This window comes from Leptopilina heterotoma, unplaced genomic scaffold (assembly GCF_015476425.1).
Source record: "Leptopilina heterotoma isolate Lh14 unplaced genomic scaffold, ASM1547642v1 Lhet_182, whole genome shotgun sequence".
NCBI classification, from domain to species: Eukaryota; Metazoa; Arthropoda; class Insecta; order Hymenoptera; family Figitidae; genus Leptopilina; species Leptopilina heterotoma.
The window spans coordinates 1,178,364-1,199,490 of NW_025110899.1; the positions used below are offsets into that span (position 1 = coordinate 1,178,364).

General features: G+C 29.0%; 2 protein-coding genes across 3 annotated transcripts; both read right to left on the minus strand.

The window, feature by feature from the left end:
* Positions 1-12,025: 12,025 nt before the first annotated feature.
* LOC122500128 (serine/threonine-protein kinase rio2-like) lies at positions 12,026-14,732 on the minus strand. Its single transcript, XM_043608883.1, has 5 exons — positions 14,559-14,732; positions 14,129-14,466; positions 13,811-14,045; positions 13,128-13,486; positions 12,026-12,798 (listed from the first exon to the last, which is right to left on the minus strand). The coding sequence occupies exons 1-5, from the start codon at positions 14,705-14,707 to the stop codon at positions 12,653-12,655; spliced, it is 1,227 nt and encodes a 408-aa protein (XP_043464818.1). The 5' UTR covers positions 14,708-14,732; the 3' UTR covers positions 12,026-12,652.
* A 324-nt stretch (positions 14,733-15,056) lies between these two features.
* On the minus strand, positions 15,057-16,906 carry LOC122500129 (homeobox protein engrailed-2a-like). 2 transcript variants are annotated; one of them, XM_043608885.1, is made up of 3 exons: positions 16,085-16,906; positions 15,745-15,979; positions 15,057-15,394 (listed from the first exon to the last, which is right to left on the minus strand). In XM_043608885.1, exons 1-3 carry the CDS (start codon positions 16,571-16,573, stop codon positions 15,057-15,059), a joined length of 1,062 nt encoding a protein of 353 aa, XP_043464820.1. In that variant the 5' UTR covers positions 16,574-16,906. The 2 variants fall into 2 exon arrangements, with proteins under 2 accessions (XP_043464820.1, XP_043464819.1); XM_043608884.1 differs by having other exon boundaries at positions 15,745-16,906.
* Positions 16,907-21,127: the final 4,221 nt, after the last annotated feature.

Consider the following 21,127-nt stretch of genomic DNA (forward strand, 5'->3'; position numbering starts at 1 on the left):
CTCGCACTGCAATGGCGGGTTCCGTACACAAATATTAAAACAATACTTGCAACATTTATCGGTAATTAGTAGAATTAAAATAAAAAAATAAAAAAATATATTAAAATCATTTGATAAAAAAAAATAACTAAAAAAAATTAAAGTATTGTATATATCTAATATTGTAAACAATAATAAGCAGAGGAACAAAATTTTCAAAATTTATTATAGTTCCTCTGCTTATTATTGTTTACAATATTAGATATATACAATACTTTAATTTTTTTTAGTTATTTTTTTTTATCAAATGATTTTAATATATTTTTTTATTTTTTTATTTTAATTCTACTAATTACCGATAAATGTTGCAAGTATTGTTTTAATATTTGTGTACGGAACCCGCCATTGCAGTGCGAGTACAACTCGCACTTGTCCAATTTTTTTTTTATTTTTAGTTAAGAAATTAAAGTCAGAAAACAATCTCTCATTTATTCTCTTAAAATTTCACTCTTTTCCTTAAAATATTTAATGCCACGTGTTTAAACTAAAAAAAATTTAAAAAATTTTTTTTTTTTGAAAAAAAATTTAAAAAAAAATTTTTTTTTGATTTTTTTTCAAAAAGTTTCTTAAATAAATTTTTTGTCGTCAGACTGTAATAATACACTAGGATACCAATTTTCAGCTCATTAAGTCAAATAATGTAAAAGTTAGGAAAAAAAATTTTTTTTTTTTAAATTTTTTAGTTTTTCCTTGACAACGCTATGGCCATCATTACACATCAAGTTTTCTATATTTTTCCTGTAATATTCGAGTAAAAATACACCAGCATGCAAAATTTCAGCTCTCCATGTCGAAAAGTTTAGAAGTTAAGGGGGGGGGGGGGAATGATCACTTTTTATGCATTTTTGGCCAAAAATCTTGTTATTTGCTTGACAACGCTATGCCCATCACGTCCAATCACATTCGCTATATTTTTCCTGTAATCTACGTGTGAAAATACATATCTGTACCAAATTTGAGCTCTTTAGGTCAAATAGTTTAGCCGCTAGAGGGGGGGACACGATTTGGCTACGGACAACAGAGTCTCACCAATAGGGTTCCGCCGATACACCGTAGGTGTACGGAACCCTAAAAACTTATTAAAATTCGTCAAAAAAATTCAATTATTTAAAAATTTACTGATAAAATTCTTTATAAGAATTCAGTTTTATGAAACATTCAATTATTCAAATTAAAATTTTTGAAAATCTGATTTTTTTATACCTTATTTAACAATATCTATTCTGTGGGATTAATTTTAAACATTCCTCGAAAAATGTAATTATTCATAAAAATTTTATTAAAATTCGTCCAAAAAATTGAATTTTAAGAAACATTCAAGTATTCAATAAATTATTTATTTTTGTATTTTTAAATAATTGAATTCTAGTAGAATTTTCTAATAAAAATTGATTTAAAAATTAATCCAGTTAATATTTTAGATAATAATTGAATATTAAAAGCAATATAGCGTGAAACTTTTTACAAATAATTGAATTTTGAAATTAATTTTTTATGAAAAAGTTTAATTGCATTTTTTTTATAAATTAAGTACCTAAATATTATTTGAAGTTTTTATTTTCAAACATATATTTAATTGAAGAATTTACGAATAATTGAAATTTTGTAAAATTGAATATTGTAAACAAATGGATTTGAAAATTGTCAAAGAATTTTTTTTAAAAATTATTGAAAATAATTGATTTAAAGAAGAATTTTAGTTGAAAATTCTAGAAAATAATAATTGAATTGAAATGGTGAAAATAATTTTGAAGAAGTTAAAGTAACAATATTCTTATAATATAAAATAATGATCTTCGACTCGGAGTGATCGATTTTTTCATGTTTTATAGTTATGAAAAATTTAATCTATATAGTTTTAAGTAAAACGTTCTCTTATTTGACTCGGACTGGTTATATTTTCGGCAGTAATTGGTCCGTAAAGTCCATATTTTTCAATACTTTGACTGGTTCGAGCTCTGTAAATATTATATTCAACTTGAAAAAAAAGAATCTTTATTTATGAAAAGATTGCACACAAAGTGCAGGTGAAAAAAAGAAGAAGCAACAACTATTTTCCGCGAGAAATGTAAAACGCAGAATTTGACGATGCGGAAAAACGAATTTCATAAGCTGCGAGCTGCGAGTGTACGAAATTGAAGATCCGATAGAAATTGCAGCTATAGTTCCACGCTGCTGACAATACGGTGTAGCCCCATCCTCTCGGAAGCTTTTTGATTCCCTTGTTCACCCCAACTCCCATCGAGGGATAGGAGCTGACTTTTATTACACTGTCTGATGTTATGAATGCGATGAACGCTGCCTACTGCCTCTGTCCTACCCCTTGCAAGTGGTTATGCTTTTTTACGACATTTTACGATTTGTATCACATGAATTGCGATTAGCAACACTTTTTTTCCTTTTTTTAAGTGTCGTCTGTTTCTCTTTTCAATAATTCTACTCTGCAGCAATTCACACTTAGGCAACATTCTTCATCACAATTAATTCAAGTTTTACCTTTATTTTCATATTTCATGAAATTAAAAGAGAAGAAAAACGCTGTATGCAAGAATTGTAACTATTAGAAGCATATATAACTCACAAGTCGTTCACCATATTAGATCCGCCATTTTGAATTTATCAAAACGGACTTCACTTTTCAAAATCAGCCTCATAAACTTTAAAATTACAAGAAATTCTAATACAAAACCTTCAAATTCCTCTATTTCTGGAAATAATTTCTTTTTAAATAACTTAAATCTTGAACAACTATCATAAAATAAATAAACTATTTAATGAATAATTTTACTTAAATATTTCAAAACTAATTGAGTTTTTAAAAGTTTTGTTTACAATTTTTATAAATAGATGAACTTCATAAAATTTTAATTTCGAATGAATTTAATCAGAAAATTTTAAAGAACTTAGATTTTTGGAAAATTTAAATAATTCAAACTCTTCTGAAATTAGTTGAATTTTCTTATTTATATATTTAATTAATTATTAACAATAATAGATTTATAAAAGAATTTTAGCTAAAAACACTAAAAAAATTGAATTTTGGAAAAGTTACAATTTACAATAATGATTGCAGAATTTCAATTTTTATATTCAAAATTCTTTTTTAAATTTTCGTCAAAATTTCAATTATATTAAAAAATAATAAAATCCTATTTAGAAAGAAATTCAAAATTTAGAAATTCAATTATTTTCATAAATTATAAAACTCATCGCAGAATTTTAATTATTTTTAATACAATTTTTATCGAATTTCTCGAAAATTGTAATTATTCTATTAACGTTTTATTAAAATTCGCCAAAAGAATTCAATTATTTAAAACATTTTAATAAAATTCTGTATGAGAATTCTATTTTAAGAATCATTTAATTATTATTAAATAATTAAACGTTTTATTAAAATTTGCCAAAAGAATCCAATTATTTAAAAATTTGTTAATAATATTCTGTATGAGAATTTTATTTTAGGGAACAGTCAATTATATTAAATAAATAATTTATTTTTCTATATTTAAATCATTTAATTTTCTTAGAATTTTTCTAATAAAAATTGATTTAAAAATGAATTTTTAGAAATAATTGAATTTTGAACAGGTTTCAAATTAAAATCTTTGCAAATTTGAATTTTTCATACTTTTAACAATTATTCTGTAGAATAAATTTTGTTAAAGAAGTTTAATTGAATTTTTTTTTTAAATTATTGTAAATTTAATATTAGAATTGAATTGTAAACATTCGTTTAAAAATAATTTAATTTAATTTTATAATTATTTTATTGTCAAAGAACTTTTTTTGATCGAAAAATAATTTGAAATTTAAAAGCCACTCTAAAAAGAGAACCTTCTTCCCAGAATGCAAGATTGCTATTGTAATTGCAATTGTTGTTGATTATGTGCAACTAAAACGGAAAGGTCTTGAATGAGATAGCATTGCTATACTGAAAACTGTCGGCGCATATAAATGCAAGCAATGGTCTAAGTTATATGTATGTTGTTGTAACTATACCGACAAGTATGTGGTTCTAGTTGCAGGTGGTGTTTCTGCCTCGCAAATATGCATGACGAATCACAGTGGCCAAACACTTGCATTCATGGTTCACCCTCCGAATATACAGTCAACGAAATTTACCACGCCGTCAATTCACTCGAGATCAAAACCGTGTCACCCGAGAAGGCAATTTATTTCCTTTCCTCCGACAAAATATTATTGATTGAATGTGGTCAAAAAATGCAATTTCATTCATAAATCATACAATATTTTACACTACTTTTTTCTTTCCACCTTTCATATCATGTTCAATTTTTTTGTTTAATATTGGAAAAGGGAAATTCTAAATTTTTAGGATTTCGTTTAGTGTGTTATGAAAAAAAACATTTTTTGTTACAGCCTTACAATTAGAAAAAGGGTACACTCCCTAGAGGAAAGTAAACTTTTTGTGCGTATCAAATAAATTTTGTTTGGTTCAAATAAACACATAATAAATAAGAGGGTTGCCACAAAAATTTAATTTGGTTTTTTCCTGATCTCCAGACAAAATATTATTATTTTTCAATAGGAATTAAGATTTTCAAAAAATTCAAATTTAAACCTTTTTGAAATTCAATAACTTTTAAGAATATTATTATAAAATATAAAAATATCGATTTCTTCAAGTTTTACAATAATTACCCATTATTATAAATTATTATTAACAATTATTATTTTCTAGAATTTTTAACTAAAATTCTTCCCTAATCAATTCATTTTAATAATTTTTGAAAAAGTTCTTTGAGAATTTTCAAATTCATTTGTTTACAATTCAATTTTATTAAATTTCAAATAATTTCAAGAAAAAATTCAACTAAACTTCTTCAGAAAAATTAATCCCACAGAATAGATATAGTTAAAGATATGAAAAATTCAAATTTTCAAAGATTTCAATGCTTTTAATATTCAATTATTATTATTATCTAAAATTTTAACTAAAATTCATTTTTAAATCAATTTTTATTAGAAAAATTCTAAGGAAATTCAATTATTTAAATATAGAAAAATAAATTATTTATTTAATGATTGAATGTTTCCTAAAATAAAATTCTCATACAGAATTTTATTAACAAATTTTTAAATAATTAAATTCTTTTGGCGAATTTTAAAATATAAGAATAACTACATTTTTCGAGAAATTTGATAAAAATTGTATTACATATAATTAAAATTCTGCGATGAGTTTTATTATTCATGAAAATAATTGATTTCCTAAAAAGAATAAAATTTTATTATTTTTGAATATAATTGAATCCCTGTATAAAGAGTGGTATTATTTATGAAAATAATTGAATTATTGTGATGAAATTTATTAAAAAAAAATTTGTAAATAATTGAATTCCTGAGAAATTTTAATTATTTATGAAAATAATTAAAAATAGAGTAAAAGTAGAATTTTTACAAAATTTTGTTTAAATAATTGAATTCTTTTGGAAAATTTCAATAAAATAATAGCAGATATTGAAAATCATTGAATTGAGGAAATTTGATGAAAATAATTGAAATTTTGACAAGAATTTTATTATTTTTAAAGATAATTGAAATTTTGACGAAAATTTAAAAAAAAATTTAAATACAATTGAATTTTTGAAAAGAATTTTTTTATTTTTGAAAATAATTGAATTTTTTCAATCAGTTGTAACTTCTCCAAAATTCAATTTTTTTAGTGTTTTTAGCTAAAATTAATTCTTTTATAAATCTATTATTTTTAATAATTAATTAAATATATATTAGAAAATTCATCAAATTTCAGAAGAATTTGAATTATTGAATTTTTTCAAAAATCTAAAATTTAAATTTTTTCCAGTATTTTTAATAAAAATCCCTGACTTTTCCCTAAATTCCCAAACCTGTGGCAACCCTGAATTTCCTCAACTCTTCTAAACAGAGTGGCGAAAGTAAATTTTAGTGTTGGAAAAAACGTTGCCTGTAACTCATGGTGAAAACTGATTTTGCCAGGGTGAAGTTTGCTGCTCGAGAGCAAATTATATTTGGTTCAAGTAAAATTTCCCTCTGGGTGCATGAATATTATTAAATAATACACAGTAAAGTTTGTTATTACGATTATTAGGCGGTAATTTTAAGCTTTTGCAGGAATATATTATCAATTTGAAACGAAAGTTCTTTCTTTGCGAGGGTAATGGAATTTCGGTGAAAGCTTTAAAATTAAAAAGTCCTAAAATTTAATTGAAGTTTGCGCTTGTGGCGGTGCATGTGGATATAGGCACTTCCATCTCTGGCAATATTGACATGCCTATGTTCACATATTGTTATACTAATGTGGCCATATACATGTGCTGATTATGAGTTCATGGCCTCTCCGTTTGATATGAATCCGACGCCCGGATTGGTATGGAACACGTTTTATGCAAAGGAATGCCCTTTGAACAAACCACACATATATAGGCAGCACTCCACACATTGTGGTTGCTTTTCAAATGCTGCAGTCTTAATGCCAAATCTTCGCCCCAATATCGTGTATTAATCCCAGCTGAATAATGTATTATTTGGGTAATTCAAAAATAGAATTAACAATTAGCCGAGAATCTCAAAAATATTGCGCTTTTTTAATATCAAGAATGATAATAAATGATAATATTAATAAATGATGAAAAATATATCAGAAAAAAGAGCGAGCGCTTATTTTAAAATTGTTACATCAAAGAATATTCGTAATTGGAAGGTTGAGCAAAATAATAATGTAGTGTGCGAGACTCGCTGGTTTTAATTTCAGCGGCACCCGGCGCCACCCCCTGAGCGCAAAGCGCGCAAAATTACCAGAGAACAGTGGCAATTGGGCGGAGCGAATAACCAACAGTCGCAGAGACATGCAGATATACAAATATACGATGAGTGTATACGTTGGCTTCTGTTGGCAGTTTTAATATTCGAGAATGATAAACAAAGTGAAATCTAACGAAGTGGATGGAGGTACGCAATGTAATAAAATTTGCTTTTGAGTTCCGTCGACGAATAAACGTTCAGGGAAAACCAGACAAATGGTTTCCTTCTGTTTCAATTATTCCATATTTTCTACTATACATTTCAATCATTGCTTTATATATTCAAGCTCTGCAATTGCAATATTGCTAACGATGTCAAGAAGGGCATTTTGCAGAGAAAATAATACTACCTGCTTCCATATTTATATATCAATGTTATGTCTTTCATCTTATGCACTCAACAAAAAATATCTTTCAATTAAATACTCTATTTTCTTGCTAAAACCTTATTTTCACACTTTAAAAAACAAATTTTAGATTAATTAACTAAATTAATTCCCAGTAATTAATTTTAAAAAATTCACTCACGTTATCGAGGAATCTTTTTTTGTCCGCTGCGCTGCGGGTTGTTACACCCAGAACAACATTTCTTTAAACTTAACCCTACCAAATTTTTATCGAATCAACCTATAAAACATAAAAAAATAATAATGAAAATAAAAAATTTGACAATTTAAAATAATAAGAAATATGGGAGAAGTTTTTGAGAAAATATAGAGAAAGGTTTTATAACCAATCGTAATTGACCTCATTTATGTCTTTCCCCAGAAACCTATTTTAAGGGTGGAAAACACCCTTACAAATTTTTAGGGGTGAGATTAATTAATTAACAAAATATTCAATGAATTTTCCCAAAAGAGGTATCTAGGGGTTTTTGGGGTCGCTGATTTCGAATCTGAGTTGAGTTTTTAAAATTCAAAATAGCGGATCCAATATGGTCGTCGGAAATAAATTAATAAAAAGAAATGAATTTTTTTAAATATGCTATATGAAAGTTTCTTAAGGTCGCTACTTATGGGTATAATTAATTTTGTAACAATTTTTAAAAACTGAATTCACATTCGTAATCAGCGACGCCAATATTTTTCTAAGAACTACTTCGATACCAAGTTTCATTTCAAGAAATATTAACTAATTATTTTTTTTAATTCTTTAAATTATATTATAATTTCGAATACTTAAAATTGTCAGAAGAAAAATTGGTCCCCCCCATTGAACAATCACTGTTTAAATTTAGAAATAAATTAAAATAGCCAAAAAGTTAAGTTTATATGCCTATATGCTATTTTATTAAAATTTTCCAAAAGAATTCAATTATTCAAACAAAATTTGAATAGAGCAGAAGCTCTATTCAATTATTTTCATAAACAATAAAATTGTTCGCAAAAATTCAAATATCTTTGAAAATTTTTTTAAATTCTTTTCAAAATTTCAGTTATTTTCAAAAAATTTCCTCTAATTCTAGGGGAATATAGTCGAGGTCGGCCCACCTTTTGACTTTTGTTTATGACTTTTTAAAAAAATGAATTTGGACAATTGAAGTATATTGTTGGAAAGTCCTGTTTAATAGGAACATTTTTTCTGTACAAAGTAAATTGATTGGTTTTAAAATGAAAAAGTTATAAAGATTTAAAAAAAAAAATTGTAGTCCAGCTTGGCCCTTACAGTCAAGGTCGGTCCATGTTTAAAATTCAAAGGGCATTAATCGTTAAAAAATAAAATAACATGTTACACCTCTGCAGGCTGCCTGCCTGCGCTGGCAGGAGCAACGAGAGTAAAGGAGAAGTTTGAAGTCACTGACTCTCTTACTCTTGTACGTTACCATGACAACCTGCAGGCAGGCAGGCAGGCAGGCTGCCTGCAGAGGTGTAACCGCAGCCTAATTGAACAAAAAGTTAGGTTTCACTATATGACAAGCTTCGACAAGCATGCGCGTAGGTGGGGCTAGTGAAATGTCCAAAAAATCGCGAATGGCCTACCTAGACAGTGGTCCAACCTCGACTATACTCCCCTACTCTATTTAATTATTTTCATAAATAATTAAAATTTCGCAGGAACTCAATTATTTACAAATTTTTTTTATCAATTTCTTCACAATAATTCAATTATCTTTAAAAATTTTAATAAAATTCTTAGCAAAATTTCAATTATTTTCATAAATTATAAGAATTTTACAGGAATTCAATTGTTTTTATAAATAATACAATTTTTTATACAGGTATGTAGGTATTCAATTATATTCAAAAATAATAAAATTCTTTTTAGAAATCCAATTGTTTTCATAAATAATAAAACTCATCGCAGAATTGTAATTATTTTTAATAAAATTTTTATAAAATTTCCCGAAAAATGTAATTATTTAAAAAAATTTTTTAAATTCGTCGAAAGAATTCAATTACTTATAATTATAACAAAATAGAGTGTTTGACTCAAATATAATTTTTTTGAGTTTATAAAGTTAGACAAACTTTTGTTTTATTTAACTAACAATATTCTTCTTTTATGAAATTGAGACAATAAACGAATCAAAAGTGTTGCGAAGCAACGTTTTGATTCGTTTTTTGTCTCAATTTGACATCTGCAGAAAAACTGTGCTGATGATAAAATTTTTTCATTGAACGCCAATTTTATTAAAATGAACCAAATGTTTATTTAAATCAAACAAATATTTATTCAGGTTAAACAAACTTTATTTAGAATAAAAGAATTTATAAATCTCAAACATTAGGCAAAACAGAAATAATGTATTAACTATTCTATTTATAGAATGAACAAAAAATATAGTTTTATACAATAAAAATTAACTATTTGATTTTATTTTTTCAATTATTTTATTTTTCTGAGTTTGTTTAACCTAAATGAATATTTATTTGATTAAAATAACCATTTGGTTCATTTTAATAAATTTTAACTTCAAAGGAAGAATTTGATCATCTAAAGCAAATTTTTAGTTGAACAATCAAATAACGGTTAATTGACTATTGTCAATTAAATATTTAATTGAATCAAGTAACATTTATTGGAGTCAATTAAATAGTATTTGCTTCAAATACTGAAATTATTGGTTTATATCTTCAAATAACATTTAATTGACTCCAATAAATAAATATTATTTGATTCAAGTAAATATTTAATTGATAAAAGTCAATTATTAGGTTATTTCAATCAAATAATTTTTCTCAGTGCAATAAACTTAATAATTTCTATACATACCTGCATTGTTTAGATATAATTAAGAAAAAAGTATAAATGGATATAAACAAATAATAAAATTTATTATTGATAAATATCAATAGTAGTTGTGTGCCTACAGAATGATTAAAAGATCTGGCCCCGATTAGGGCCATGGTTAAATTTCTACACGGGACTGATTGACTTATTTTTAGATCCACAGTTTTTTTTAATGTATCAAATTGATATCATATTAATGCCAAAAATTAGGATCAATTTTGTATTTGATCCACATTTTTGGTAATAATTCGTTGCAATTTGATTCATCTTTTAAGAAGGAATAGAAGTCAAAAATAGAAGAAAGTCCCTGCAGTATACACAGTAAATAGTAAATCTTAATTTAAGATCAGTCTTAAATTCAGCAGTGTCTGCTCTAATGTTAAATCATACAAAATCCATTGCTTAAATTTAGCATTGACTGCCTTAAAAATGTTGCGTCTGAATTTAAGATTGCCTTCCTGCCTAAAAATAAGACTTTCTGATTCTGATTAATTAAAAGATGATATATAATCTTTTAATCAGAATTAGTGAAATTTTAACTAAATAGCTAGGAATCAGTAATTAATTTCCGCCTCCCTCGAGCAATGGAATTTAACTAATTTGCAGTCATTTCTGTACTATGTCGAATCAGTGAAATTTCATAACATAATTGAGGTACATAGTCGATTACTGCCTGATTGCTATTTTCAATATATGTACAAATTCCACTGATTCAAATTGAGAGACTGAATTATTTTAATTTAAAATCCTTGTAAGTAGATACAAATAAAAACAATTACCACAAAATTTGTTAACTTTTATTTCGGATTAATTTCTTGTTCCACTATGATGATTGATTTAATCCAAGTTTTCCAATTGCAAACTAATGAAAAAAAGGACTCATTGCTTGAAAGGTGAAAGAATACATGTGAGGATTTATAAGGGATGAGGAAAAGGGATTTACAGGGCTGAGGCAGCAGCAGATAGTCATGTACATATAGTGAGCGAGAGAGAGAGAGAGAGAGAGAGAGAGCGCATGAAGAGGTGGGTGAGACCCCACAAAGGCAGTGGGGCTCTTTTGATTCGCAAGCTAATTGGAATGCCGCGGATGCCGACGACGATAGAGCAGGGGTTCGGATCCCTGGATCCCGAAGTCATGCTGTAGCCAGGAGTGAGGAAGGCGGGGCTAACTTCACGCAGGTCTCTGGAGCTTTTGATGTGAAAGCTCGATCGTCTTGACTTTTTCCGCGCGAACCTTCTTCTTTATTCATTGCCATATTTTTTTATTCACTTCGCTTCTATACTTCGTATACTTGAATTTTTCAATTCTACTTCTCATTTTTTATTTTTTATCAATACATTTTACTGTCAAGTCAAATGTAAAAATATAATTATATTTTTTCTTTTGGTTTAAAACTTTGCATTTTTCGTTGTCATGTATTAATATTTAAAATCAAATTAACAGCAGGCTGATGTCTTTATTTTCCGCGTGCCTTCTAGATTTAGTGAGGGACCGTAATGAATATATCAAGTTTAATTGTACGTATTTAAAGCGAGTTTCAGTACAAAATTAATATTTTCACAAATGTCGAGTAGAAAATTTGGCATTTGTTGCTTGTGTCCACAAATAAAAAGCGAATCCCGAAAAACTTATTTTCACTGTTAACTTATAAAAGTACAAAATTGCAACGAACACCAGGATCAAATTAAAAACTGATCCAAATTTCCGGCATCAATTTGATTCAAAAAAAAATATCCAAGTATTTTGAAAAATTAAAGCAACGTTTTGATACGTTTTTTGTCTCAATTCGATAAACTTTGAAAATGTGTGTATACCTATTTTTTGAAATAATTTTCAATTAAAAATTTGATGAAAAGTAATAACTAAATAATACGGAAAATAAACTTGAAATTTAAATAAATAGAATGAGGCAGAAATGAAAATTACCATTTCCAATGTACAGATTCGAGATTTTATTTCTCGGCGACATGTATAATGTGTTTTAACATTAATATCACATATTTACAAATAATTTGTTTTCGCGCGTCACGAACCAGAAACATTTTCCAGGATCACAAAATTATAATATACATTTGCCATTTACTATATAAATATAAATATTAATATACGAATCTAAAGACACGAATTACAAGTTTAATCGGCTTTCGCAAAATAAAATCAGTTTTCAGAAAGGGATGCGACATGTACAAATATACATCGAATTTACTTCTTTGAAACTTAGCTGTAAATTATATCAGCTTTTCTACGGATATCAAATTAAAACAAAAAACGTTTCAAAATTTTTGTACGTTTTTCGTCTCAATTTGATATTCTTATCAAATTCAAACAAAAAGCAGACCAAAATTGTTACGAAGCATCGTTTTAATAAGTTTTTTTTGTCCCAATTTTATACCCTTATAGGAAAACTGTGATTTCAATTTCAAATTCTTTAATGATCAAAATTTAAGGCATTTAATTTGTAATGAGTCTCGGTAATTTCGTCACATACCTATTATGTACATTATGTAATTTAAGGAAAAAAGTTAATTTTTGTGAAGATTGGAAAGTTATGTGCAGGAGATGGGACAGATATTTTTTATGTTCGCGCTGGTGATCTGGTGTTCCTGGACCTTCGAGCTTTCTGGGAAGCGTAGTTTGTCGGAGACATTGACAGCAAATTTAGTTTTGGGGAAATCCTTCTTCCATTGTTGAAACGTTCTCCCTGATCTCCTGATTCACCATCTGTGTACGATATACGAAAATAATGTTAACCCCAAAAAGGGCAGAGTTTTAAAATTACATTCGAGAAATTAACGCACTAAAAATAATAATTCGCAAACCAACGAAAAGAACCGAAATTTCGACTCGGAAATCGTATATTTAAAATTAAATCCAATAAACTGCATCAGGAATTTTTCCAGAGATTTAGTAGTAAAATTTAATAAATAATACAGTCAAAATAAAAATAGTAGTAGCGATCCAGAATAAAATTAAAGATTCCAATAGAGAGAAAATTAGTTTCAAGAGAAGCACTTTAAGAATAATGAATTGCAAACTGAAAGGAACAGTACCGAATTTTTCTTTAGAATTATAGTTGACTTTTGTAGAATCATGAACTCGGCAATTAATTTTTCTCGATACAGTCGGATCACTTCCGGTACCACCACAGAAGCGGCAGGGTCTCTTTTTACTGTAATAGTCCAAATTTTGCTCCAAAGTTGCTTGCTTAATGTCATATTTTCTCGGATAGTCATACATCTGTTGAGATCTTATTAAATTGTAATTGTCATGATCTCGAGGGAACCACGAACTTGGTTGACGATGATTATTGGGAACCTTAACATTTTTTCGAAACTGCCGTTGTGGAATTTCATCGTCGCCTTCCGTTACTTCATCTGTGACTTCTTCATTTTGGATTTCCTGGCATTCCCTGAAAGATTATTTTCGGAATTCTTATTTTTATACTTATTTTTATACTTGTCGTGTGTAAATATTTGTAATTTGCAAATATTTCTTATTTTATTATAACTTTATCAAATTTTACTAGAATTTTCTCAAATCAATTTTTGCAAAAATATCAAATTGAGACAAAAAACGTATCAAAACGTTGCTTCGCAACAATTTTGAATTTTTGATACCTCCTTTGTCTCAATTTTGGCATCCTTAGAAAAACTGTGTATTTAATTAAAATTTTATCAAAATTATCTTGTTTTTTATTTTGCTTTTTGTTTCATCAAAACTAAAAAAAACATACCTTTGAGTAGTAATCACGTTTTGATATTTTTTCTGCAAACGTCTTTGTTGATTCATTTTCAGAGCATGTGCAATGTCTAGCATTTTCAGCTTCTCCATCATCGAGGAAGGTAATTTTTCGAATTTATTCCGATAATTTGGAGGAACATAATTTTCTTCCACTTCTTCGCCAGGATCTTCGTTATCTTTTTCAATTGTTTCACGAGAAACACAGGATTCCACTGGATTTTCTTCTTCTAAAAAAATGACAATTATTTAATCAGAGGAACAACATCTAATCAAATTCATCAGCAGTATAAAAAGTTTTTTGTATACCAACCATCTTTAGCGTTGGTTTCATTTTCGTAGTATTCGTCATCTCCTAATTCGTCATCACCATCGTCATCATCACCACCGTCGTCATCATCATCATCATCCTCATCGTCGTCCGAATCATTTTCCTTTATTTCTTTTCCCTTTCTCGAAATCCCCGCATTATTATTATTATTATTAAGGCCATTTTTATTTCGATAGGACTTGTAATTTTGATAGTGTCTGAATAGTGGATCAGAAATTTGATGCGATGCATAATCAGGATGTAGTGATTTCGAATTTACGTGGTTTTTGACCTTTCGACAATTATCAGGTATGTAGTAAGTTTGATTATCCGCTTGTATTCTGCAGAGAATAAAAGTTATCAATTTGAGAAGTAAAAATATTTAATCAAGGTACTTGATGAAAAAAAAATAATAAAATATTAGACGACAAACCTGTCTCTCTGCCAACTGGGAATTGATGGATTTCCCCTGTGATGACTTTTCCAATATGCTTCTTGCGCATTGACACCAGGATGAAATCTGTCTGGCCCCGATGATCCATATGATGCATGAGATAATTTCCCCTTGGATCTTTCACCCATCTCGATCACTAGTTATCTGTCAGCAATCTTCTTAAAACTTTCAAAGTCTTATTCTGACCGCTTTTTTATAGAAAAATACTTTATATTAAATACTTTGGAGTTGAAATTACTTCTCATAGAAATAATAATTCTTAATTGATAAATTTACAGGATCTTTAGTAATCTTTAGTAATCTTTAGTAACTGAAATATTTTTTTGCCTTTGATGATTTTGAAATGAAACAATTTTTTCCGAGACTTTTTTTTTCTCTCTCTGAGCTTTATTTGAAGAATCGAGAAATGTTTGTAATGTCGAGGAATGAGGATTTCAAAGCTTAGAGGGGACTTTCAGAATAAAAAAGGTTCGAGGATCACTTTTGCCATTCACTCGCCTCGTTACTGTCGTCCTGATCTAAATTCGTCAGAGAAGTTTGATGAAATTCGTGTAATCGTTGACTTTGTTGTTCGTGATTTAATTTTCGCCACTTTATTCTACGATTTTGAAACCAAACCTTGACTTGAGCTTCTGTCAATCGTAAAGCATGTGCTAGATACAGTCTCTCGGGTCCGACCATATATTGTTGTCGGGCAAATTCGCCTTCTAAACGCTCCAATTGTTCGGCGGTGAAAATGGTTCTTACCCTCTTTAATTTTCCACCTCCGTTAGAATAAGAACTGGATGAACTTCCTTTCGTCGAACTTTCTTGACCTGGAAAAAAGTCAATCAACTTTATCGCGTTCGAATTGAAACGGTTGCGTTTTTGGCATTTACATTGGAATTATTTTCATCTATTTCTTTAGAGTGACTATGGAATTCGAAATTTAGAAAATTAATGTATGCGATACTCAGTCGAATACAATAGAAAAGAACCGACAGTTTGTGTTGTCACATTTTTAAGCGACTTTTTTGTAATATTTGACAGTAACCTTTAAATCAAAACATTTTAAACAAGAGAAGATCGGAAATTTGACAAAAAATTCAGAATAGTTCTATCTTTGGTTTTTACCAAAGATCTATAGGAAAGAGGAAATTGATATGAATTGATAATTGCAACGTACCTTGATGTTTTCTGTAGGAATGATGTCCTTTTTGATGCTTCTCCCTCTGATTATTTCTCAAGCCCAAAATTGCATCGATCGTAAAAGATTTCACCTGCTGTTGTTGATGTTGATATTGACTTTGACTAACCGATCTTGAACGCTGAGTGGCAATACTCTGTGTCGACAAATCAGTGGTTAAGAGATGTGATCTCCTCATCCTCTCGTAAGTTAAGGCATCCAAATCAGGATTCCTCTGTTGAATTTGTAAATTCATATAATCACTGGACTCCAGAATTCCGGGATTTTCCATTAAGGAATTCCCTCGGAGTCTTTCAATACCCAAATTATTATCCCTCACCCTATCGAACGATAAATTAAATTCCTTCATCCTTTCCAAATTATAATTTTTCAAAATTCCAAAATCCTTTATTTCTCTATCCATGAGAATTTCCTTGTTATTTCTGTCTAGAGAAGAATTATTCTTCTGACGAATGTTAAATACCACGTCCTTTTGATTCGAAAGCTCTTTATTTCTCGATAAATTATCTAGTTCGGATATTTCATCACCAGTCGAATTTCTTGTTACTCCGTAGCGAATTTGATCGGATAGGAAATTAAAATCCTTTGGTTTGTTCAGTGCCATTGCCAATTCACTTGCATCCGTTATGAACTCGTCAAATCTCACGGAATGAGATCTGCCCTCCATGAAGTCTTTCTTGAAAGTGTCATCCTTATTTTTGTCCACTGTTAAATTGAGTTCCTTTAGTTTTTCGTAGCCCTGAAAAGCACGCACCTCCGAGTGGTTTGACTCACTCCTGTCCGACACGTCCGTCGGATCTTGATCCATCTTTTGCTTTTCAATTCTTTCAATAATTTTCCATCATCTCTATTTTTTATAACACTGAAACTTAAGCCAAACACAACACTAAAAATAATTGGAAAAATATTTCCAGTCAACACCGTGGAATTTCATTGAACACTGAATGACGAGGTGAATGACGAGGTGAAGAAAGAAGCAAAAAGTTAATGGGCAAAACAGGATCAACAACCTCCTTCTAAGAGAACGTTTGGATAATGATGTCAGCGGTAAGAGGATCGTCGTGGAACTAAGGATATCTGGCTAATGATCCCGTACGTGACGTCGGTATTTACCCTCGGCATCCATCCCCCAATCAGTCCACCACCGCGTTCACCTCCGCAATCCCCAAATGGACCGCATAATCCGTCGGTCAATATTTTTTCCTCGGTTGAGGATGAGCGGCTTGTGATTGGCCAGATCCGCCATCACCCTTAGAGAATGACACGCCCCCTCGAAAGCTTTCGTGGGGGTTATTTGCAGAGAGTCCGTTATTATTATCATCTTTTTTTTGTATTCCCCTCAGAGACTATCCATGGCTATAGGTGAGGATGAGCATGAGCAGCTATGTGAATCCTCACTGAGTCTCATTAATAAGCTTTCGTGTACCGTCTAACTTACCCCCACACATTGAGGAAAATGTTCTCTCGTCGGCGACGATGTCATCCACGTCTGAGGCGCCCGCGTGTAATTAGGTACCGACTAATGACGACGAGGTTATTTAATTCTACTGCGGTGAGTCCTTTTCTTGTCGAGGTTTGCGATCCTGGTAAGGAGACCGCAATTATTTTTCAAATTGAGATAAAGAGATATAAGAGTTTTCTAGGGAAAATTTTTTTCTCGTTGCTTTTGATGAGCTTCACTCTTTTAATTTTTCATATATATCAGTATAGTAAAATTTATTAAGTTCAATAAGTCCAGTTTTTCGGCGGATATCAAATTGAGCCAAAAAATGTAGTAAAATTGTAATTTGGTATTGCAACTGAAAAACATTTTTCGTTTTTTAAAATCACTTGATCGGCTTTCTTTATGCGGTAAAAAACTGCTTTATTTTCTAACAAAACTGGTTCAGGTTGCAATAAAAACCAGTTTCAACGACAATTTTTAATCGCAGTACCTCCACAGCATCTGAACTTGCAGCAACATTAACAAGATTACTGCAAATTTTACAATATTGAAAAAATGTTTTCCTGCAAATTTAGATAATGTGAAGGTAGTTAAACTTTCCTTCTGTCATATAATTTTTAAATCTTAGTTAAATTTTCACTGCAAAATATAAATGTTACTTTTAACACATTTTTTATTAAAATCGTTTAGGTACATTATAACCGTTTTTGACTCAATTATTAGCCTCCGGAGTATAATTTTAAGTCCTAAAATTAGCTAAAAATTGTTTTGAGCTTAAAAACATTATAATTTGCGAATTATTTTAATTATAAGTATAGGCAAAGACATTTTCAGACAGACTAAATAATGTTTTAATATATTATTACCTTATTATTAGTAGAACAAGTGCGTTTTTACTTAGTCAGACTAAAGATTTTCGTTTATTGATACCTTAGTTAGAGCAAAGAAGACTAACAATTAATTTTTATTTTTGAGAAACTCACTTACAATTATTCGAATTTAGCTTAATCTTATAATCTTGAAGACGAACAATTTATTTCAATACATTTAACTTTATTGAATTTTAATTATTTTAAATTTAATTTATTTAATTATTTTCAATTTTTTTGCATTATATTACTTTGAAAGTGTCAAATTGTAACGAATTGAAAGCGAAAATGTAGATGAAATCATAAATTGATCCAAATTTTCGGTATCAATTTAAGCCTTTTAGGAAAACTGTGAGTTGAAGAAATACAGATGTTCAGCGAAAAATACTGATTCATCAAAAAAATGTCATCCATAAATTGGAATTAGTGAAGTTACACTGAAAAAAATGATATTGTCGATTTTGTCATATGAGTATAGTTAGGACGTATAGCTGAAACAGCAATATACTGAATGGCTGTCCCACACGGAAAGAAAAGGTCTGGAAGAGATATCCATAAAAATATTGTTGAGCAGAATATTGTTGTGTTATCCAATAATTCAATGGAAGAGACAACTTTCAGAATGGAAGCACATTCCATATTCAATGGAAGAGGGAGCCATATTATATATTGTTGAATCAAATATGGATGTGACATCCATAGGCATGGTTGGTCTTACAATTCATGCTATGGATTTTCACATATGGCTGCCTCATCCATGTAAACTTTGGTTGGAAGATCCATAGTTAGTTCAAAATTTCGATACATGTTGCGCGCAATTCATTATCATGGCATCCATTTAAAAATGGTCGTCTCAATTTGTCCGTCGCGTCGGTTTCCTGTCACGTCTATATAATCACGTTGTGAGTTTATTGTGTATAAATAGTGTTACAATTGTTAATTATTTATTATCGTTATTGTATATGAGTGTTTATGTAAATTCATTTTCATGAAATATGTGCAGAGTATATAAGGAATATTATATGCTCAAATATTGTAGTTGCGTGTATAGTGTAGTGGATAGCGTTAGTGTTTAGTATGCGTTAGGTCTAGGGTTCGTGTCTCCCCCATCGGTTAATAATTTATTTCGTAAATATGCGGTTATTCAATAAGTGGTGTGTATTAATTAACAAAAATGTGTATAAAATATCTCAAGTGACATGGAATTTAATTAATTGAGTGATTCCAATTTTTTGTTTCCCATTTCCATTACTATGGATCACCCAACCATAGATCTTTTGCTGCTCCAACAATATACAGCCAGCCATAGAATATGGATGCAGCAACCTTAACTATGGATATCCCGTATTTTTCAATATAATATGGCTGTGATATCCATGTATCTGGATGTGTCAACTATTCCTTTTTCTCCGTGCATATCCACCAATATAATATGAGAGTATTGGCCATATTTATGGCAGTATCATAAATATATTTTTTCAGTGTAACACTTTTTTTAAGTTTTATTTGCTTATCATCTCAATTTCAGTAGTCATCGTCAATTTTAGTCAGACTGAAGATGAAATTTCATGTTATCAGATAATTTTAGTAGTGAAAAACAATTTTAGTAAGACGCGACTAATATTCTTCTTGTTACTTTACAGTAGTTAAGGTCATTTTAAGTCAGACTGAACTATTTGCTTTGTTCTCTTCCTATTATTAATATATGTAAGTTTTAGTCAGACCATAATATCAGTAGTCAAAGTCAATTTCCGTCAGTCTAAACATATTAACTTCTTTAAATTGAAATGATTGAAATCTTTCTATAGTAGGTACAAATGAATTGTTCTCAAATTGTGTGCTTTTCAGTTTATAATATATAAGTGGTAAAAGAAAGTTTTGGTCAGGCTTTTCTTGGAATTCTTAGCTCAGTAGTAAGAGTTAATTATGTGGTCGGACAAAAGAGAGAAATTTGATTTTTCCACTTTTAATTACAAAAGGGGTGCACTTCCGAAAGCAACATACCTCCAATTTTTTTTGGAACTTGGTATACTTACGTAATTTTGTGCCCTGATTACGAAAATCATAGTGAAAATTGGCGACTAGGTCATCTTCATCCATAAAAAAACACCATAAAATTGTGGTTTTTTGCGTTTAACTCGTTAGATTGGATTAATCATAATTTTTTTTGTTTAAAAATGTTTGTAAATTTTTTTCTGCTTTTATATGGAGGAGGAAGGAGTCATTCACCTTGGGTTGGAAATTTTTTTTTTTATCAAAATTTAATTGATTGGAGAGATAATTGTGATATTTTTTGTTTTCTATTCAATTCTGAAAAACCCAAGGTGGATGACTCCTTCCTCCTCCAAATAAAAGCAGAAAAAAGTTTACAAATATTTTTAAATAAATTAATAAAAATAAATCAAAGAAATATTGAATAAATAAAATAATAAATAAATAAAAAGAAATAAGTTCTTTTAAATAATAAATAAATAAATAAATTTTGATAAAAAAAAAATTTCCAACCCAAGGAGAATGTCTCCTTCCTCCTCCATATGAAAGCAGAGAAAAATTTACAAATATTTTTAAACACAAAAAATTATAATTAATCTAATCCAACGAGTTACATGCAAAAAACCACAATTTTATGGTGTTTTTTATGGTTTTTACCATGAAGATGACCTAGTCGCCAATTTTCACTAATATGATTTTCGTAATCAGTAGGGCAAAAAATTACGTATAAGTATACCAAATTCCAAAAAATTGGAGGTATGTTGCTTTCGGAAGTATATCCCAAAAAAATTTAAGTCCTTTGTAATTCTTTCCACAGTTTTCTTGAAAGTATCAAATTGATATTGATGCAAAAAATTCGTTGAAATTTTGATTCTTTTAATATAACAGTAGCAGTTTTTCTATGGATATCAAATTGCAATAAAAACGTTTTTGATACTTTTTTGTATCTCAATTTGATATCCTTAAATAAATTATAATAAGAGTCAATTTCATTTAGATAAATACATAAATTTCGTGTTATTCCAGTCAGTGCGCAAATAAGTTATTATTATCTGAC

Bases quoted from the DNA above. Each gene is read 5' to 3' on its own strand.
- LOC122500128 (XM_043608883.1), bottom strand. From the start codon at position 14,707: ATGGGTGAAAGATCCAAGGGGAAATTATCTCATGCATCATATGGATCA. The intron at 13,487-13,810 runs GTATGTTTTTTT...ATAATCTTTCAG, and splicing joins AACGTGATTACTACTCAAAG to GGAATGCCAGGAAATCCAAA. The intron at 12,799-13,127 runs GTACTGTTCCTT...TATCGTACACAG, and splicing joins TAATTCTAAAGAAAAATTCG to ATGGTGAATCAGGAGATCAG.
- LOC122500129 (XM_043608884.1), bottom strand. From the start codon at position 16,573: ATGGATCAAGATCCGACGGACGTGTCGGACAGGAGTGAGTCAAACCAC. The intron at 15,395-15,744 runs GTACGTTGCAAT...ACTTTTTTCCAG, and splicing joins TTCCTACAGAAAACATCAAG to GTCAAGAAAGTTCGACGAAA.